Source organism: Ursus americanus, chromosome 16 (assembly GCF_024610735.1).
Source record: "Ursus americanus isolate L20-20 chromosome 16, mUrsAme1.1.p, whole genome shotgun sequence".
Classification (NCBI taxonomy): Eukaryota; Metazoa; Chordata; class Mammalia; order Carnivora; family Ursidae; genus Ursus; species Ursus americanus.
In genome coordinates this window covers 45,492,392-45,509,672 of record NC_142142.1, presented here as the reverse complement: position 1 = coordinate 45,509,672, position 17,281 = coordinate 45,492,392, and the positions used below count along the sequence as shown (strand labels likewise).

Genomic DNA, 17,281 nt, shown 5'->3' with positions numbered 1-17,281 from the left:
AATAACATGGAAAGTTCTAGAAACCAGGGAACATGGCTGCCGGTGTTACTTTTATTTATTCCGTATGTGTATATTTCCAGGACAATGGCTGACTGGTATTAAAGCCCAACTGGTTAACTGGAGCATCATTACTGACCAAAATGAGAATTGCCTTGTTGAGCTGTTAGGGCTGTGGCCTTACTATCCCACCCATTTTCTCTGTACACACTGGCACGTAATGGATTGAGAAACAGCTGAAGAAACCAGGCACAGAAGACAATCTCCCTTCTCATGCTTTAATCCCATACCCTATGCTCCATTTATGGAGGACGCTCACCTGGTCCTTACCACTCCCACACGCAGAGCAGGTGAGGTTCGTAATTATTCAGCCTCATCTCCAAGGAACCTTTATGAGGCAACAGAGATCCTATTAGGCCATGAGCTACTACTATTTAGTTCTTAATTACATAAAAAGTGAGATCACATAAGAAAAAGCAAACAACGCAAATACATGAAAGCCATTTACTCCTGGTAAATTCTTCAGGGTTCCAGGTGCTGGGGTTCATAATTTTCCCTGATATCAGAGAACCAAGGCGGGGATGACAGGGGCTGGGTGTCAGTATAGTCTTGATGGCCTTAGCCAGCAGCAACAGCTTAAAAATTTTTTTTTTCCATAATTTGGTCTCAGGTCTTGTGTTCTTCATATAAATGAAGTAACGCAGTCAATCATGGTTCTGTAATTATTATAGTACCTACGTAAGCTGACACTGTTCCAAAATCCCTTCACAAACCCACGCAAAGCGGGCAGGACGGGCGGGCTTGTACGCATGTGGGAATGTAAATGATTTCACTGTGACTTCATTATGCTTTACTGACCCCCCCAACACCCAACTGTGGCATCTCACGTGTTGCAGAAGTGCTGGGGGCAAAACCAAGAGGCTGGCAGAACACTAGGAAGGGTGGGCATGAGAATTCTCACAGCAAAACACCCCACAAGGAAAGAGGCTTCTGACTAGGTCCTCCTTTCTAGCAGGGTCTGGCACCTGGTATTTTGGCAACGGGTTAGGGAGCAGCCTGACAAGGTCCATGTGAAACAGCCTCAAGGTTTTCCCCCACCAGACACCTCTCCCCTCTCTCCCCAGGATCAAAGGAAAGTGCATGGTGAGGAAGTGAACTGGCAAGAGATTGGTACAGTTATCCCGTGAGTGGGTGGCAGAGCCGTGAGGATGCAAATCTCCTGCCTTGAGTTCAGGGCTGTGTGCTTTAAGACTGGAGCCCAGTAAGGACAGAATCCTAGAGGCCGGTCCCCTACCAAACCTAAAGGGCTGTCCCGGGCAACTTTATACGTGAGGCTGTGAAGCAGTCTTTAGGATATGCAACAGCCTATTTTGGGGAAAATATAATAACCACACCTTTTAAGTCTTCTAAATCTCCTACTTCACACCCACGAGGCAGAGGAAGGAATACCCAGTCAAGGAGAAGCCTCCACCCACGTTGTACTTTGGGCAAAAAAAATCTCCTCAAGGTGTAGGAGATGGTTGAGAGGTTCTGCCTGGGGGATCTGGTTCAGCTGTGGGAAGAGGGGACGTAGATCCGGGCAAGTCAGGGAGACTCCCCAAGAAAGGTCTTCCCGAGCTGACAAGAGGGCGTCTCGTCGCCCATCCCTGGGTGAGGGCTGGATGCAGATCTCCTCACACGGGCACCTAGCTAGGAGGTCTTTTCTGAGTGGGTCCTCTGATGCCTGATTAAGTGATAGCCCCTGCTGAAGCTTTTTCCACAGGTAGGGCATGTGAACGGTTTCTCGCCAGTGTGGGTTCTTTGATGCCGGACGAGGTGGTCCCTCCGGCTGAAGCTTTTCCCACATTCGTTGCACCGGCAGGGCCTCACGGAGGCGTGTCCTCGCAGGTGCTTGGCAAACGCGGCGCTGTGGTTGAAGCACCGCCCACACTCGCTACAGAGATACAGCTCCTCGGCCGCGTGTGTCTTCCGGTGTGCCAGATACCGCCTGTGGTCACTGAAGTCCTCTCCACACTCTCCACACAGGTAGGGTTTGCCTCCGAGGTGGATTCTTTGGTGTGTTGTCAGCACAGATTTCTGGCTGAAGCTTTTGCCACAAATAGTACAGAAGAAGGGTTTTTCTCCTGTGTGTGTCCTCTGATGCCGGACAAGGTCTGAGGTCCAGCGGAAGTGTTTGCCACAATCGTCACATCTATAGGGTTTCTCAACAGGTGGAGTTCTCTCAGCCTGGACCAGAGGGGAGGTCTCATCCAAATTCTTCTGGTTTAGGGGAAATGTGTAAGCAGCACCCATTTTGTGAACCTTCTGGTGCCTGGCAAGATGCGAGCTCCGCGTGTAACTTTTCCCACACTCCATACATTTATAGGGTTTCTCTCCTGTGTGAGTTCTCAGGTGTCGAACAAGGTGGGAGTTACAAGTGAAACTTTTCCCACACACAGGACAGTCATGGTGTCTCCCTAACAGGGGGTGGATAGGCATGGATTCCTGCAGATTCGATAAACCATTAACTTGAGAAATATTTGTACCACATCTTTCGCTAAGTCTATTTGGATCATCCTCAAAGACTATTTCCCAGTCTGGAGTCTGGTGGATTTCTGGATCTCCCAAAATAGACCTGCGCAGGTCCTCCAAACATAGGTCCTCCTGCTCAAGATACTCTTCTTCATCTTCACTCCTATCTCCTGTAGAGAGGGTGAGAGCAGAACAGGGGCAATTATGGAGGGGATGATGCCTTCCTCACAACAGTGGGATTTTTAAACGGTCTCGGGAAGGCCAGATCACACAGAGAGAAGCCCATATTTCATAACTGCAGAGGCTGGGAAAGAAGGAAATAACCAGTCAACTGATTTCTGTCATGTGCCAGGCACTTTCTTATACGTTATCTCATGCTGTCAACAAGCCTTGGTGTGGACAAAGACTATTATCCTCATTTCACAAATGTGGACACTGAGGACCAAGAGTTTAAGTGACCTGCTTAGTTTAGGACTACAGCTGCATTCCAACGTTTCCGTTTTTTTTTTTTTTCTTTCACCATCTTGCATTACAAATCCCTCACACGAAGGATGGGAGGGGGGAGAGGAGGATGAGGACAGAAGAATTTGGCATTCAGAGGGAGACAGGGGTAATGGCCAACAGGTTAGAAGAACCAATGAGAGGGGCACCCCAGAGGGAGAGGGGGAGCGCCAGCTCTGCGGGGGAAGACGCCTTTTGTCGTTCCTCACCTGTGTAGGTAAAACTCAGGATTTCTGGCTCTTGAGGCTCTTGAGGCTCTGGGATATCTGGGACCAAAGGCTCTTCCTCTCTAACGTGGGAGATCTCATCTAGTCTGGGGATTGGAAATGCTGCTCAAGAGAGGGAAAGCGGGACATTACGATTGGTTCAGCAATTCCCCGTGTTAAGAGCAGATCTTTGCTGTTGGGTAGACTGTAGAACAAATGGACAGCCCGGTCAGTGGATCCAATCTGGTCTTTTTAGCTTGAGCACCTCTCACCAAATCCTGCCTATTTCACACCCTTCATCCGCAAAGCAATAATCTAGGACCACTAATGCTCCCTCTTTTCCCATATTCAAGAAAGCAGATTATCTTCAACTTCTATTGCTTGTTTCAAAACTCACACGCTACCTCAAATATACTAAAGCTATATATTATGATTTTATTTTCTTATTAGAAGTTTCCAACCATTTTCTAAGCGTTTTGTCTTCCCTTTAACTTGCAAGGATATCATCTTGCTTAGCCAATCCTTCAGTCTCACTGGTGGGGTAGGCCTAAGAGTAGCGTGGTGCATACAGTCTAAGGTCTAAGACCCCCACAATTTCCAACAGGAGAAAGACCTCTGTGCTCAGAACACCCTAGAAACACTTGAAATTCCTTACACAAAGAGACCACAATTCCACAGTCTTCTTCCAAGACATATTCTCCATAGAACTCTTTCTGTGCTGGATCCAGGTCGCTCCACTGGTCCTGGGAGAAGCATACAGCCACGTCCTTGAAAGTTACCAACCCCTGCAACGACACAGGCTTCAGTTAAAATGGAATGCTTCCTGCAGCCGCCTATTTCGTTCCTGGAAAGAAGGTTACGCCAGGAAACAAAAGGATCGCACACGGGACTCTGGGCTCCCTTTGGGAAATCTGTGGCACCCCAACTTCCTACTTCCTCCTCTGGGCCCCCCAGTCCCACCGTGTTCTCTCAGGGCCGGCCTCTGCTCTTCTTGAGCGTATTGGTTAACGTACAAGGAAAGTCTTAAAAGTCCTCATTAACTCCCTATCTGACGCCTTAACGCCACCTACATTTCTGCAAAAATTCACCTTTTCTGGAAGGTCTCCCTAACTGACTTTCTCCAGGCACCCTCGTCACCTGCACGGTCGGCACAGCACACACAAGCCCTTTCGCTGCAGCTAGAATACAATCTGAAACCATGGATGCATTCTATTCCTTTTCTCTCCAGCCTCGTAGCTTAGTTTTGGGGCCCTGACCATGATAAGGGCTTCCTATGTGTCACGGCCTCAGTGCAGTCCCTGCAAGAGGACACCACACAATTTCAGAAATCATTTCTGCAGCAGTGAGTCATTCTTACAAATGACTATCAAGTTTACTCCTAAAAAACCAAACACAAGCCCTCATTCAGCAACTTCCAGGTTGTACTGGAGTGTTACAAAAGAATCCCATTTTGTTAGTCCCTCTCTCTGCGCAGTGGCAAATAGAGGCAACTGAGACTATGACAATTCATCCCATTCGATGCAACTCCTCCCCCCTGCAGACACACCTCGAACTGAGAACTTAAGCTGGCAAAAGGAGAGCGGAAATTTGTGTCCTGTTCGACCTGTTCAGTATACAGCTAATGACTGGTGGTTCTTCAAATTCTCTGAGGCACAGAGGGAAACTAGAGCATACCTGTGAAAGAGCGGTAAGAAGGGCCACCATCTCTGGGTTCCCAGCGTTCCTCTCTTCAGGAAGGTCTGCGTCCTGGGACACTGGAACCTCTACGAAGAAAAGGCGCCGGGGGTCAGCAATATGCAGTGTGCCCGTGTAGGTGGCAAACAGCTGAGCAGCTCTCATGCTCTTTGGTAGGAATCAGGACACTGGCTGAAAGGCAGCTCAAGTCATCCCACTGCCACCATCTGGAACACGACTGAAATGCCAAGAGGACAACCGAGGATTGGCTGGCTATTTAAGTGCGGCTGGCTTTCGGGGGGGGGGGGGGGCTCTAGCTAGTACTGTCTCCTCTTCTCAACACCCTGGATTCTGTGATTTATTCCCGCTCTGCTCCACACCTAGCTTCCTTAGTGGAGGGGAGATATCCCCCTTCCCACGCTCTGCCCGCCACACACAATGCCCCCCTACTGCTGAGGCTTCCCACCGCTCTCCTGCAGGGGCTGGAACTCCAGTTCACGGCATAGGCTCTGCTCTTCTGGTGGCCCCAGATCTGGGCTCTGTGTGGTCTCCTCACAGGACGCCTCGGGAGTCGAGGTCTGCACAGGGTTCCGCAGCTCACTAAGGGACCCGGGCTCTGCTCCTGGACGCACCGTCTCCTCTGACAGGACTTCCTGGCCATGAACATGGACAGTCACCTGGGAATAATTGCAATTTCCAGTCAGCATGGAGTCAAGAGGAAAGTCTCGGTTGACATCAGGGCTTGTTTTAGGAGAAGCTGCCAATAGCAACACTCCCAGAGGGTCCCAGATGAGGAGGGGAATCTCCGATTCCACCGGGGCACGCAAGAGTTGTTGAAGGTTATCCTCACCAGGGATGTCTGGATACTGCACAGCTTCCTCACTCCCCTCAACCCTGCCCCTGTCTCCCAGAGCTCTGAGATACCCATCCTTCCCATCTGCACCTCTCCCACCGGTAGCTCTCCTTGTTGTTTGCTTCCCTTACTGTCCCCAGACGGGGATCTGTGACTGAGAGTCTAGAAGAACCTTTGAGGAAGCCACAAAATTGGCCTCCCCAGGAACTGGAGGTCCAACAGCCAAAGAAAGGAAAACCGAAGCCATGGGACCCTCGAGTGCTGAGGTCCCTAAGATGGTCCCTAGGCAGGTGTTTTGAAATGAAAGTCACACTCACTCACACACACAAACTCACACACACACGCAAACACACACACCTCTGCCCCTTATGAATCTAGGTGCAACCCAAGAGCAGAGCCAATCAGTTTTAAAGGGTAAATGACAGGGGCCCTGTATGTCCTACCCCCAAATCCATCCTTCCAGCAAATAGTCCCCCTCCACATCACACAGATCAGGACTCCCCCTCCTCACCCACCGCCTTGGTCTCCTGGGTTGTTTCTGCAAACCCTCCACCAGCGTCACCGCTTCCTCGCCACTCTCTGGCCGTTGGCCCCGCACCCAGCTCTGCAGTTCTCCAGGCAGGACAGTGAGGAATTGTTCCAGCACAAGCAGCTCTAGGATCTGCTCCTTTGTCCGCCTTTCTGGCCTCAGCCACTGATGACAAAGTTCTCGCAGTCGAATGAGAGCTTCTCGAGGGCTCGCTGCTTCCTGGTAGCGAAAGCGCCGGAAGTTCTGGTGTGAGGTCTCAAGCACAGGGTCATCTCTCTGTAAGACAGACTCTGGCCTACAGGTGAAATCATCCTCCAATTTCACCATCAGAATTCCCTCTTCTTCCCAAAGATCCTGGTCCTCTGGTTCCAAGGCTGTAGCCATTGTTTGGCTCTCGGGAGGAGAGGGTCTCACACCATCTAGAGCTCACACCGGCATTACCCTCTAGTCTCAGCCTGGGCACCTCAAGGAGTTTCTCCCAAGGGACCTGGGGCAGAGAAGAAGAGACAAACAACAGTATAAGCATGAGATTATACACAGGGAAAACAGTTCTGAGTTCACTCATAACCACGGGCACATAACTTCCTCACACTATTAAATCCCTACAACCATCAGCTATAAATAGATTTGGTTGAAACAGGATGATCTGTGCCTCAAGTATGTTCTCTTACCCCCGTCCTCGGCCAGGTTCACACCCCACAGAGAAACAGAAGAAAAAACTGCATCTCTACTTCATGAACCCTGTGAACCTGTGAGGAAAATGGTGAGGACAAAGGACGCTGCTCATCGCCTGCTGGAACACATGGTACTGACGACCATCTGTGTCACACACATGTTTACACACACACTGGGATGTGTGTTTTGGGGAGAGACGCAGCCGCCAGGCTGAAACACATGGGGAAGCCTTTATGAAGGCTCATCTCAAACTGAATCACACTTGATATGAATTCCTCTGTAAAATGGAGACTCTCAGGGATTTGAGGGGCAGACCGTGTGAGGAAAGCCCCTTATACAGCGGTGGGCGCACAGGCACCCCCGAGAGCAATCTTCCGCTTATTAAGACATCTTAATGGGAAGACCTCCAGACCTTCAAACCCAAGTGTTCAAAACTGAACTCATTATGCTGACTCCCAAATCCACCCCTCTTCCGGAGATTTTGTCTTGGCTGAGATCATCACTAGCTAAGTAAACACTCAACTTTGTAATTTTTAGACTCAATTCTGAATCTTCCCCGTTGCTTACAGCCCATTAAACCAATTCTATCTCATAAGCCTCTCAATCTGTTTCCTCCTTTTCTTTGCCACAGACAGCTTTAGTTTGGGCCCTCAGCTGTCGCCTGGACTACTGACATAACTTCCTAATTGGGATCTCTGCAGTACTCGACCGTGAGTAAAGGGCAGCATAATTATGGTGGAGCTTTTACAAAATGAGCATAGTTCAACACTCTTCTGGATACTCGGATTTAGTCGACGTAGGCAACTGTATCTTCAGAAATGCTACATGTGGTCTTGATGTGTCTGGTGGTGGAGAAACACCTAGAGTGCGTAAGGTTTTAAGGAATGAGGGTCTGATGTCAGACTGCCAGGGGTTAAATTTGGGCTAAAGTTCCTATGCTCCCTATGCCTGTTTCCCCATCTATGGCACGGAGGGAAGGACGGTATCCATCTAACAGCACGACTATGAGAATTAAACATATCACTATCTCTAAAGTGCTTAGAAAAGCAATGGCAACCCAATGTTAATTATCTTTCTAAATTATAGTCCCAACTGCACCACTCAACATTTAAAAATACTTCTGCTAGTAAGATCAGCTATAACATCCTTGGCACGGCCCATGAAGCTCTTCGGTCAGCCCTCAATCGATTCTTCAAGCCTCATAGCCTCCTCTTTGCTGTGTTATCACCAAGCCATCATGGGTGGCCTGCTGATCTCCCAACCAAAACGGGGTGTCTTTTCAGGCCACCATGCCCGTGGGAAGGCTGTTCCTTCTAAATGCAACGCTCCCACCCCCACTTCCAATGCTGCATGCTGTGTCCTGTTTCTTAACATGTCCCCTCTTCTTCATTCCCATGACTTCCTCCGTAGCTCCTTCTCAGTTCTTGTCTGCATTACTCCAACTGCCTCCAATCGTGAGCCACCTGCCTCCAAGCTTGTTACCTTCAAGTTACCAAGGGCACTATCACAACAGTGACCGGCATTCTTGGCAAATGTGATCATGTCCCTTCCACTATTTAAGACCCTCAACCATTCCTCCCTGTCTTTTAAGAGAAAAACAAACTCCTAAGTATTATAGATTAGGCAGACTTTCATCTTGTTATTCCTTTCGCCCTCTTCTTCAATCCTTTCCAACACACACACACACACACACACACACACACACAGAGTATATGCATGTGAAGCACACACAAGCCCCATGCTTTTTGGCTTTAGAACATGTTGTTCCTTCTGAGTCTTTACCCTTCATTAGGTGAAATTTCTAAGACAGCTCAGACTTCATGTTTTTTGAGATGTTTTCTTTGATCCCATTCCCCCCACCCTTAAACTGGTTAGAAATCACTTGCTTCTGCAGCAAGCTGGGCACACCGCTATCACCATGTCTGTGGCATCGATACTGGGATGCCACGGATACAGCCACGGCTCATGCTTCCCGTGAAACTCCTTGAAGTTTCCGACACTATAATAAAGTGCACAGTAAGTGAAAAACCTCCACTTTGAAGTTTTCTTCCTACTTTTTATCAGGAAGAAAACACCTTTCCCTCCACCATTTCTACTCTTTTTAATTCACTGATCTTGTTCATTCTTCCTTCTAAATGTCTTTCAAATTCATTCATCTCATCTCCGCTGCCACTCCCCTGGTTGAGTCATTATGAACCATTGAAAGGTATTACTAGGACCTTCTAGAAACATGACCATCTCCTACACCACACTGGCATGTATCAGACACTTGTAGGTTGAATGAACGACTTCGTTCAAGCCTCACCCCTAGTCTTCCTGGTCCTGCCCCCTGCAGACCGCTCTCCACATGCAACTGGAGGGATTCTTCATTTTGCAGTCTTTTGGGGCTTCATTACCTCAGTCCCAGATCCACCTTCAAGGTTAACGATGCGCTCTGAAGAGCTGGGTCTAATGTGATGCTGCCCATCAAATGACCTTAATTTCCATGGCCTGATTATTTATTTTTCTTGTCTGTACCTCAAATGGCTTTTCATTCACTCATGCTCTTATTTCTCTTCCAGTAGCCTCAAACACCCACTACACACTTTCATAGTCTGCTTTAGAGAGTTCCCTCATTTCTAGATCTTGATGTGGTCATTATCCTACCTATTGGATCTGCTGTCTCTACCCCATGGTGGTCTGTTTTCTACGCAGTTTGTAGTTTCTAAAATTTTACGCCTATCTTCAGTGAGACTGTTTTCTTTGGGAGCTCTGAGAGAACACGGAATTGATAAAGTCTTTTGGCTTATTGGAGGGATCTCAATCATCTTAAAAGTCTGAGAACCTATGCCTAGGGAAGCAGACTAGAAGCTCTCCGTGTTTCCATGTAGCGCTGGCCACTAGAGACTGTCTACTATGGAGTCTATATATAAAGTCTGCATTGACAGAAGCACTCCTGTTCTTGGAGGGCTTTGCTCTCTAAAGACAAAGGAACGTACGAGAGGGCCACATAAAACCTGCCGTTTCTAAACCCTCTTCAGAAATCATGAATTGAGGTTCCCATTGCTTGTTTTGGATTTACTTTGGCAGCTTAGAAAGAGAGGAAGGCAAAAAGATCAGCAATGGTGGGATGAGGGCAGAAGAGGAGTCCCTGGTAGGGCAAGGGGTGGGAAGGAACGGAAGGCAGGCGGTGCCGTGCAAAGAACACTGGGTTAGGTATCCAAAGATGCGCACCCCAGCCCCACATCCTCAAGTGACTGGAGCAGCTCTAAGGGTTCCATGAGACAACCTACACAAGAGCTCTTGTAAAGGGGAAGCCCTCCGCAGATAGCTACTGTCCTAACTCACAGGATTAGCCGAGCTCTGTGAGCTTATGAACTAAAACGTGCTGTGCAAATGTCAAGTGTTAGAAACAGAAAACGGACATCGTTTCCTTCTACGGTTCTTGGGATATGCTATACTCTAAGTCTGCCCTGCAATTTGTTGCCCTTGCTATTCTAATACCTTCCCTCCATGTCTGTCCTTAGAAGGGTTCCACAATGACAGATAAAAACTGATGAGGACTAGAGAGACTAAAGCCAGGCCAGGAAGGGCAAAAAGACTTGGTTCCAGAAGGCTCTGAAACAATGTCTGCAGAAAAGCTTCACAAGCCTAGGCCTGGGCGCGCTCCATGACCTAGTCTCTTGAGTGTGTTTCTAGGGTGTATGGAGCAGGACTGGGGAGATGTGGAAAAGGCAAGAGCTTTCTCCGGTCTTTGGTCCAGCTACCTCTGTCCCTTATCTGAATGTGTCACATGCCAGTGAAGGCCATAACTGCATTCTATTGACAAGAACAGAAAACTGCGGGCAATAAAAGGACATCTGGTTCCTTACCTTAAAATCTTACTACTTGGGGAGAGCTTTCTGGACACTAAATGACAAGGTCTGTGGTCATATAGTATCTACCCAACACAAAGATAGTGATCTATTTACTGGCAAATAATCTTCAGTAGTGATCAGAGAGGTTCAAATGATTATATTTAGCAGATACCTATTTCCCTTCCTGCCTCCAATTTTATTTTTTACCCTAATGCTGGAAATCTGGATATATCCATTCTCTGGGGCTAACCAGACCTTCCAACTGCTCCTTTCATTGTTCTAGAATAGAAATCAACTAATAAAAATTGTTAACTGCCCTGTTTTAATGTTGTACTCTACTTTTTTTTGAGAGAAAGGGAGGGAGAGGGAGAAAGAAAGGATGGGAAGGAGTAGAGGGGGAGGGAAAGAGAGACCCTCAAGCAGGCTCCACACTCAGCACGGAGCCCAACGTGGGGCTTGATCTCACGACCCTGTGACCATGACCTGAGACGAAATCAAGAGTTGGACACTTAACTGACTGAGACACCCAGGTGCCCTGCTGTATTCTTCTTTAAAACTAAAGATTATTCGGTATGATCCTTGTACTGGAGATTATCATTTACGGTTAATTGTTCTGTATACAAGTGCTTACCCATGCTCTCCACATAATGGTTCGGGGCTTTGGAGCCTTGGGTTTGGATCCCTCTCCTCATTTACTGGCCACGTGACACTCCCTAAGTCTTGGTCTCATTTTCAAAACGTGGCTGTACTGCCTACCTCCCGTGGCTGTTTAAGGAGTAAATGAAGTAATGTACAGAATCACTGCAGGATAGAGCCCGGTACAGAGTAGATGCTCAATTTATTTTATTCTCTTTCCTTCAAATTGCTTTAAATCCTTTTGGGAAGAAGGGCAAGATTTAAATGCTAAACAAGCAAACAGTCCTTTATTTCATCGTCAATCCAAAAAAAATTTTAAATGCACAGGAAAAATCTTGGTCTGTTTACTGTTATATCAAAAGTAAAGTGTTAAACTGCAAGAAGAGTTCTTGCTTTGAAAGACTTATCAGCTAAGATTCAGAGCCTTGGAACGCAGATTGGGATGGAACCTTCGAGCCATATTCTCTGGCCCAAGACCGTATCAGTGGAGTTTCTACTTACCAATGTGCACTCCTGACTCCTCCCTCTGACCGGGAGGAGGCAATCTGGGGCAAGTCCAGTTAGTACACCTACTAAGTCCCTTGAAAACTTAACCCACAAGGCCAGGGAAACGAAAGGGAAGGCATGCGCTGACTTTTGGCCTTCTGACACATCATGATTAGTATGCTTCAGGCCGCGTTTAAAAACTATTTCTTTAAAATATTTTTGCCATTTACACCTTTCATTAGATTCAGCATCAAATATCTGAGTTGCGAGGGGAGAAGTGGCTCAAAGCTTATCATGGTGGTTTCAAAGAAACAGGGGAAGTCAGAGTGAAGGGGAAGACAAGAGGAAATAAACCGGGGCTAAGTAAGTAGTGGCGGTGGGTGGTCCAGGGAAGTCAGGGGAAGCTAAGACACGAATATCTCTTGCCCTGAAATTCTGGAGACTCTGTGGTTAGGATCAAGGTATTAAGTGGATATAAAAATGTCATTGGGAGTAAATGTAAACACAAATAATGTGAAATAAACTATAAAAACCGTAACAGTTCACTTTATTTTTAATGAAACTGGTTTTCCTAGGTGTGCACCGCAGGCCCGTTGGTAGTCCTGCCTTTGGAGGCAGGTGATCTGTGTTCTACCTTCTCTAGCTGCGTCATCTGGGGACGGGGATGACCTCCCGCCTAAAGGCAGAGAGCTGGGTCATCTTTTGAGGAGCCGTCTTGCTTTCTGATGGCGACAGAGGGGCTGTGAGAGGACCAGGGATATAGGGCTTATTTATTGAATACCTGGGCCATGATATATTAGCCTGAGATGGTGAAAGGGATTTATTCGAGAGTTTAGATGGGCTAGAGGCCAAAAATAGATTTTAAGAGTCCAGAATTGAGGATCTGGCCATCCTGATGATACTGCTTAACGTTCAACATGAAGCTAGGCTTTTCAACCTTAAGGGTGACCCAGAGGTGGTCAATGGCTTCAGGAAAGCAGGTCAATCGATAGGCCTCAGTTTAAAACAGAACATCACAAATTAATGGGAAGTGGGAAAAGGGCACTCACCAAACTTGACACCCGCCCTGAAGAGAGTGACAGCTTTCATGTGGCAGCCAGAGTTAAACTAGCTGTACCCAATTCATTCCTACATAAACATGGCCAATGCCAATCACACGGACAGACAGAGGAACAACTATTTAGTGAAAAACAGCAGGTAAATATATTTTATAACACAGCCTGACCTGAGCAGTCAAACGTGGGTAATTCAGAACAGTCGATTCGAGAGTCATGTATTATGGTTTTAGTTTTATAACTGATATTGTCAAAATACTCTTTGCTTTGTATCTAGATGACTTCTGGCGCTGCCCGAGGCTCCCACGTTTATGATGAGATGATAAAAGATGGGACCCATGCCTGCCGGACCAGAGGAATCAGAGGAGCAGCAGGGTTCCACTGCAGATTAAATCATGGTGCAAAGTGTAGAAGGTGTCCCAGGATGGCAAGGACCTCTTCATTCATTTTTATATTCCAAGTGCCTAACACTTTGTCAAATGCTTGGTAGAAAAGGTGTTCAGTAAAACGTGTTGAATGTTATTGAGCTATTTCTCTTACTCCAACTTGGATATGGATGCGCTAACATTCAGAATCAGTGGGTGCCAGGGCTTGGGTAATAAATCACTCATGGGGACAATTATAGGAATTTGGCATTGGCATTTATCCCAATTGCCTGGGGGAATCAGGTGGCATGCCATACATTGCTTTACAATGTGGCACAGAACTAGTGGAGAAAAACTTCTTCAAAGGGAAAGGAGAGCAGGGGATATGGTTATTCCTTCTACAAATATCTGCTGAGCATCAACTGTGCGTTCCACACAATCCAAGGGGCGAGGTGGAGCGAGAGGAAAAAAACACGGGCTCTGACCTTAAAGAATTTAATAAGTAGTTAAGAAACAGCAGGGACTCTGGCATACTAACAATTCGTAGCAAAAACCTAAATACGGATATAAGCTATCTGGTCAAAATGGAAGCTCCTATCCAGACAATTAAGAAAATCAAGGGGAGGGGCGCCTGGGTGGCACAGCGGTTAAGCGTCTGCCTTCGGCTCAGGGCGTGATCCGGGCGTTGTGGGATCGAGCCCCACATCGGGCTCCTCCGCTGGGAGCCTGCTTCTTCCTCTCCCACTCCCCCTGCTTGTGTTCCCTCTCTCGCTGGCTGTCTCTATCTCTGTCGAATGAATAAATAAAATCTTTAAAAAAAAAAAAAAAAAGAAAATCAAGGGGAAAACTCATCAATATTTCATCTTCCATTTGGCATAAGATCACTAGCATCTGGAGGTTCTGGTTTTTTTAATTTCATTTTCTTAATTTTAAAAACGAAAGAACTCAGACCTAAGTGGTTAAATCATCCACACAAGATCATATTACTAGTTTCTGACACAGAAGTACACACACAAGTCTTTTGATCCCCCAAACCACTGCACTGTTTATGTGAAGGAGATTGGCCAAAGGCAGTGGTTCTTCGTGTGAGAAACCCAAACCAGCCACACGAGCACCTAAAAACTTGTCAGAAATGTGCAGATTTTCAAGCCTGGGCCCAGACCTATTATCAGACACTCTGGGGGTGGACCCAGCAATCTGTTCGACAAGCCCTCCCTTCAGGGGCTGGAGATGCACGATAAGTTTGAGAGCCGATACCTAAGGCAAAGAACATAAACTTGAGGTTCAAGCAGAAAGCATCCAACTTTTCCAGTGCTGGCCAAATGTAAAGGAAGGTTTGCAAAAGTCAAAAGAGTCTGGGACTGTTTTATGCCCGTGCCAAATTAACTGGAAAAAAATGTAAACCTGTAACTTACCTCATCTGTATAGTTTGTAATGCCCAAGAGTCCCTCACATCGAAGTAAACCTTGCTGTGCCCTTGAAATGACTGTCTACTGCAATATAGTATTTAAAAGAGTGCAAAAGGGGTACAGCTGGAGGAGAAAGGGGGAAAGATTATGAATCCCAGGTATTTGGTCCTAATAGGAAAAATCCCCTTCCTCCCTCCAACCCTGCCCACCCTCTTATACTAGAATCTATCAGCAGAAAGGTACCCAAGACAAAATGGCCACAAACCCTAACTGCTTGGTTGTCCCATACTTCCCATCAACATGCCTCCCAATGGCTTCCTCACAACCTTTCTGAAGTGGCTTTCTAGATCAAGGCCCACGGGGGTGACCTAGAAGAGAAGCTGGGAGGAGGGAAGGGGGACTCCACTAGCTTTCTGTGGCTCCTGAGTCAGGCTGCCCTGGGTGTCACCTGCAGTGTGTGGACAGAGAAAAAGCAACAGTTCTCACCCTAACCTCCTAGTGAGAGCCTGGATATGACAGTGCTCTCCAGGACCAAGGCTGTCAAAGAACAGCTAGGCCTAGGAGCCTACGTTTGGGGTGGTCAGCACAGGGACCAAGGCAGACAGGGAAATCAAAGCGCCTGGGAGACAAGAATCTCCAATACCCAGAAAAATAAAAACTGGGCTGACACCTGAGAGAACGCAGAATATCCATGGCATGCAACCTAACAAACTTTTGGTCAAACCAGACAAGCAGCAGAGGCCTATATACTCCTGCTGTGGGTAACCTTGGTGTTCAGAAGTGCCAAAACTGGCTTGAGAGGTTGGGGGGAGCGAAGTTGCAAGTGGAGACAGAAGCTACTAGCTTGAGGGGAAGCGTGGGGTCGGTCACAGTGGCAGCTGAAAAGCCACAGGCCAGACGGTGTCCAAGGGTGATAAGATCACGGGTGAGTGTATGTGTGTGTGTTTGGGGGGGTTGGTGGTGGAAAGAGATGGGGCTTGTCTGGGCCGGGAGTCTGCGGGGGATGGGGTGGAGGGGGGTGGCTCTTGAACAAGCTGAAAGACGGGGTGAGAAAAAGCTAGGGGAAATAAAGGGGCCTAGACCACTCCTCCCTCGGTGCCGGGGGTGGGGGGGCAGTTGGCGCGGAAGCAATGGGAGGTACGAACTAACTGCGTTTCTGCAGGCCTCAGGAGGGGGCGGAGGGCGGTGGCTGCACCGAAAGAAGCCCGGAGCGCCATCCGCGTCCCCAGAGGCTCGAGCTCCGGCCACCAGGCGCCCCGGGGACCACAACGCCCCGGCCCCCTTACTATACTGCCGCCGCCCCTTCTTCCAGGACAGTGCGATTTCCCCAGGCTCTGGGGGGGCGGGGTCTCAGACCTCTCCCCCTCTTCCCCGCCCTGCCCTGCCCTGCCCGGCTCCACGCGATCCGGCCCGGCCCGGCCCGGCCCAGCCCCTCAGCACTCACGGCTCCGACAGCTCCGGCGGCTCCTCCCCTGCCCCGGCTTCTCCCCCACCCACTCCCGGCTGTAGCAGCGCCGCCGGATCCGAGCCGCGCGGGGCCTGGCGGGTCGGAACACGTGGGGCCTTTGCGCCCGGAACCGGAAGCTGGGCTTCGCCCCGCCTCCTCGCGGCTCTGGAGCCCTTCTAGGCGTCGGGAGGTTTGGTCTCTCTCCGCGCTTTGCGCGGGTGGAGGCTCGGAGCGCCCTTGTGGACCCAGCGCTGAAAGCTTGGGGCCAGACCGCTTCCGCCCGCAGGCCCCTCCTGCACCCCCGGGCCTTCAGTTTAATCACAGACCCATTTCACCGTTTTTGATCTCTGCTTTGATTTTGGAGTCTGTACCTCTACTTGTTTTTCTTGATTGTCCGCGAAGCAGGGTAGCAAAGAGAGCAGTTTGGGGTTTGGCTCTTGCATTCACGAGCAGTTGTGGGGCCTCGGGCAAACCCCTCTACCCCTCCAAAGTTCAGCGTTCATCTTCTAAAATGGGTGTAATAATACCGTTGCTCTGAGAGCTAAGGGCTATATTGCATGCGAACTCTTTGGAACGTAGTAGAAGCTTAGCAAGAGAATAGTTACGGTATCCTGTTCTCTTCTGTTTTCCTTGGAGCATGTCTTTGTGTTTCATTAAGACTGACCTTGATCTCATTCGTTCATTTGTGTCTGGGTCAGTGATCTCTGCTATTTTCCTTTTTACTCTCCCTGTCCTTTGAAGAAGTCACCACTCTCCACGTGCCATGGGAGGGCCTTCTCTCCCCCCCAACTATGACTTACACATTTCATTTTCACCGGACACGTTGCTGGGATCAGTCTATTGTGTTTGAAGCCAAGGTATTCATTACTTTTGGTGGAGGGACAGGAATGTACGGTTTGTGAAGGCCTACTGTGTGCCAGATGTTCTCGTTATAGATTCGGTTAATATTTTAAAATATTAAGTTCATAAGTGATACATAAATGTTATTCTAAACATCTCAAATATTGCAGATAAAGTTAATGACCTTTTACTTATGCTGGCTTCCTCATCTCACTCACCAAACGTTTATTCTTATGTATTTACCTTCCAGACCCTTTTCTA

The 17,281-nt window shown here is 48.2% G+C and overlaps 1 protein-coding gene across 2 annotated transcripts; it reads right to left on the bottom strand.

The window, feature by feature from the left end:
• Window positions 1-487: 487 nt before the first annotated feature.
• ZNF202 (zinc finger protein 202) lies at window positions 488-16,279 on the bottom strand. 2 transcript variants are annotated; one of them, XM_045798022.2, is made up of 8 exons: window positions 16,178-16,279; window positions 14,740-14,856; window positions 6,254-6,758; window positions 5,356-5,566; window positions 4,890-4,978; window positions 3,871-4,000; window positions 3,219-3,338; window positions 488-2,678 (listed from the first exon to the last, which is right to left on the bottom strand). In XM_045798022.2, exons 3-8 carry the CDS (start codon window positions 6,653-6,655, stop codon window positions 1,687-1,689), a joined length of 1,944 nt encoding a protein of 647 aa, XP_045653978.1. In that variant the 5' UTR covers window positions 6,656-6,758; window positions 14,740-14,856; window positions 16,178-16,279; the 3' UTR covers window positions 488-1,686. The 2 variants fall into 2 exon arrangements, with proteins under 2 accessions (XP_045653978.1, XP_045653977.1); XM_045798021.2 differs by lacking the exon at window positions 14,740-14,856 and having other exon boundaries at window positions 16,178-16,275.
• Between the last annotated feature and the right edge of the window lie 1,002 nt (window positions 16,280-17,281).

What these genes read in the sequence shown, in the direction of transcription:
- ZNF202 (XM_045798022.2), bottom strand. Translation starts at nt 6,655, where the DNA reads ATGGCTACAGCCTTGGAACCAGAGGACCAGGATCTTTGGGAAGAAGAG. An exon ending in TGGAATTGTGGTCTCTTTGT is followed by an intron (nt 3,339 to 3,870) that starts GTAAGGAATTTC and finishes TCTCTTGAGCAG; the next exon opens with CATTTCCAATCCCCAGACTA. An exon ending in CCTGAGTTTTACCTACACAG is followed by an intron (nt 2,679 to 3,218) that starts GTGAGGAACGAC and finishes CCCTCTCTACAG; the next exon opens with GAGATAGGAGTGAAGATGAA.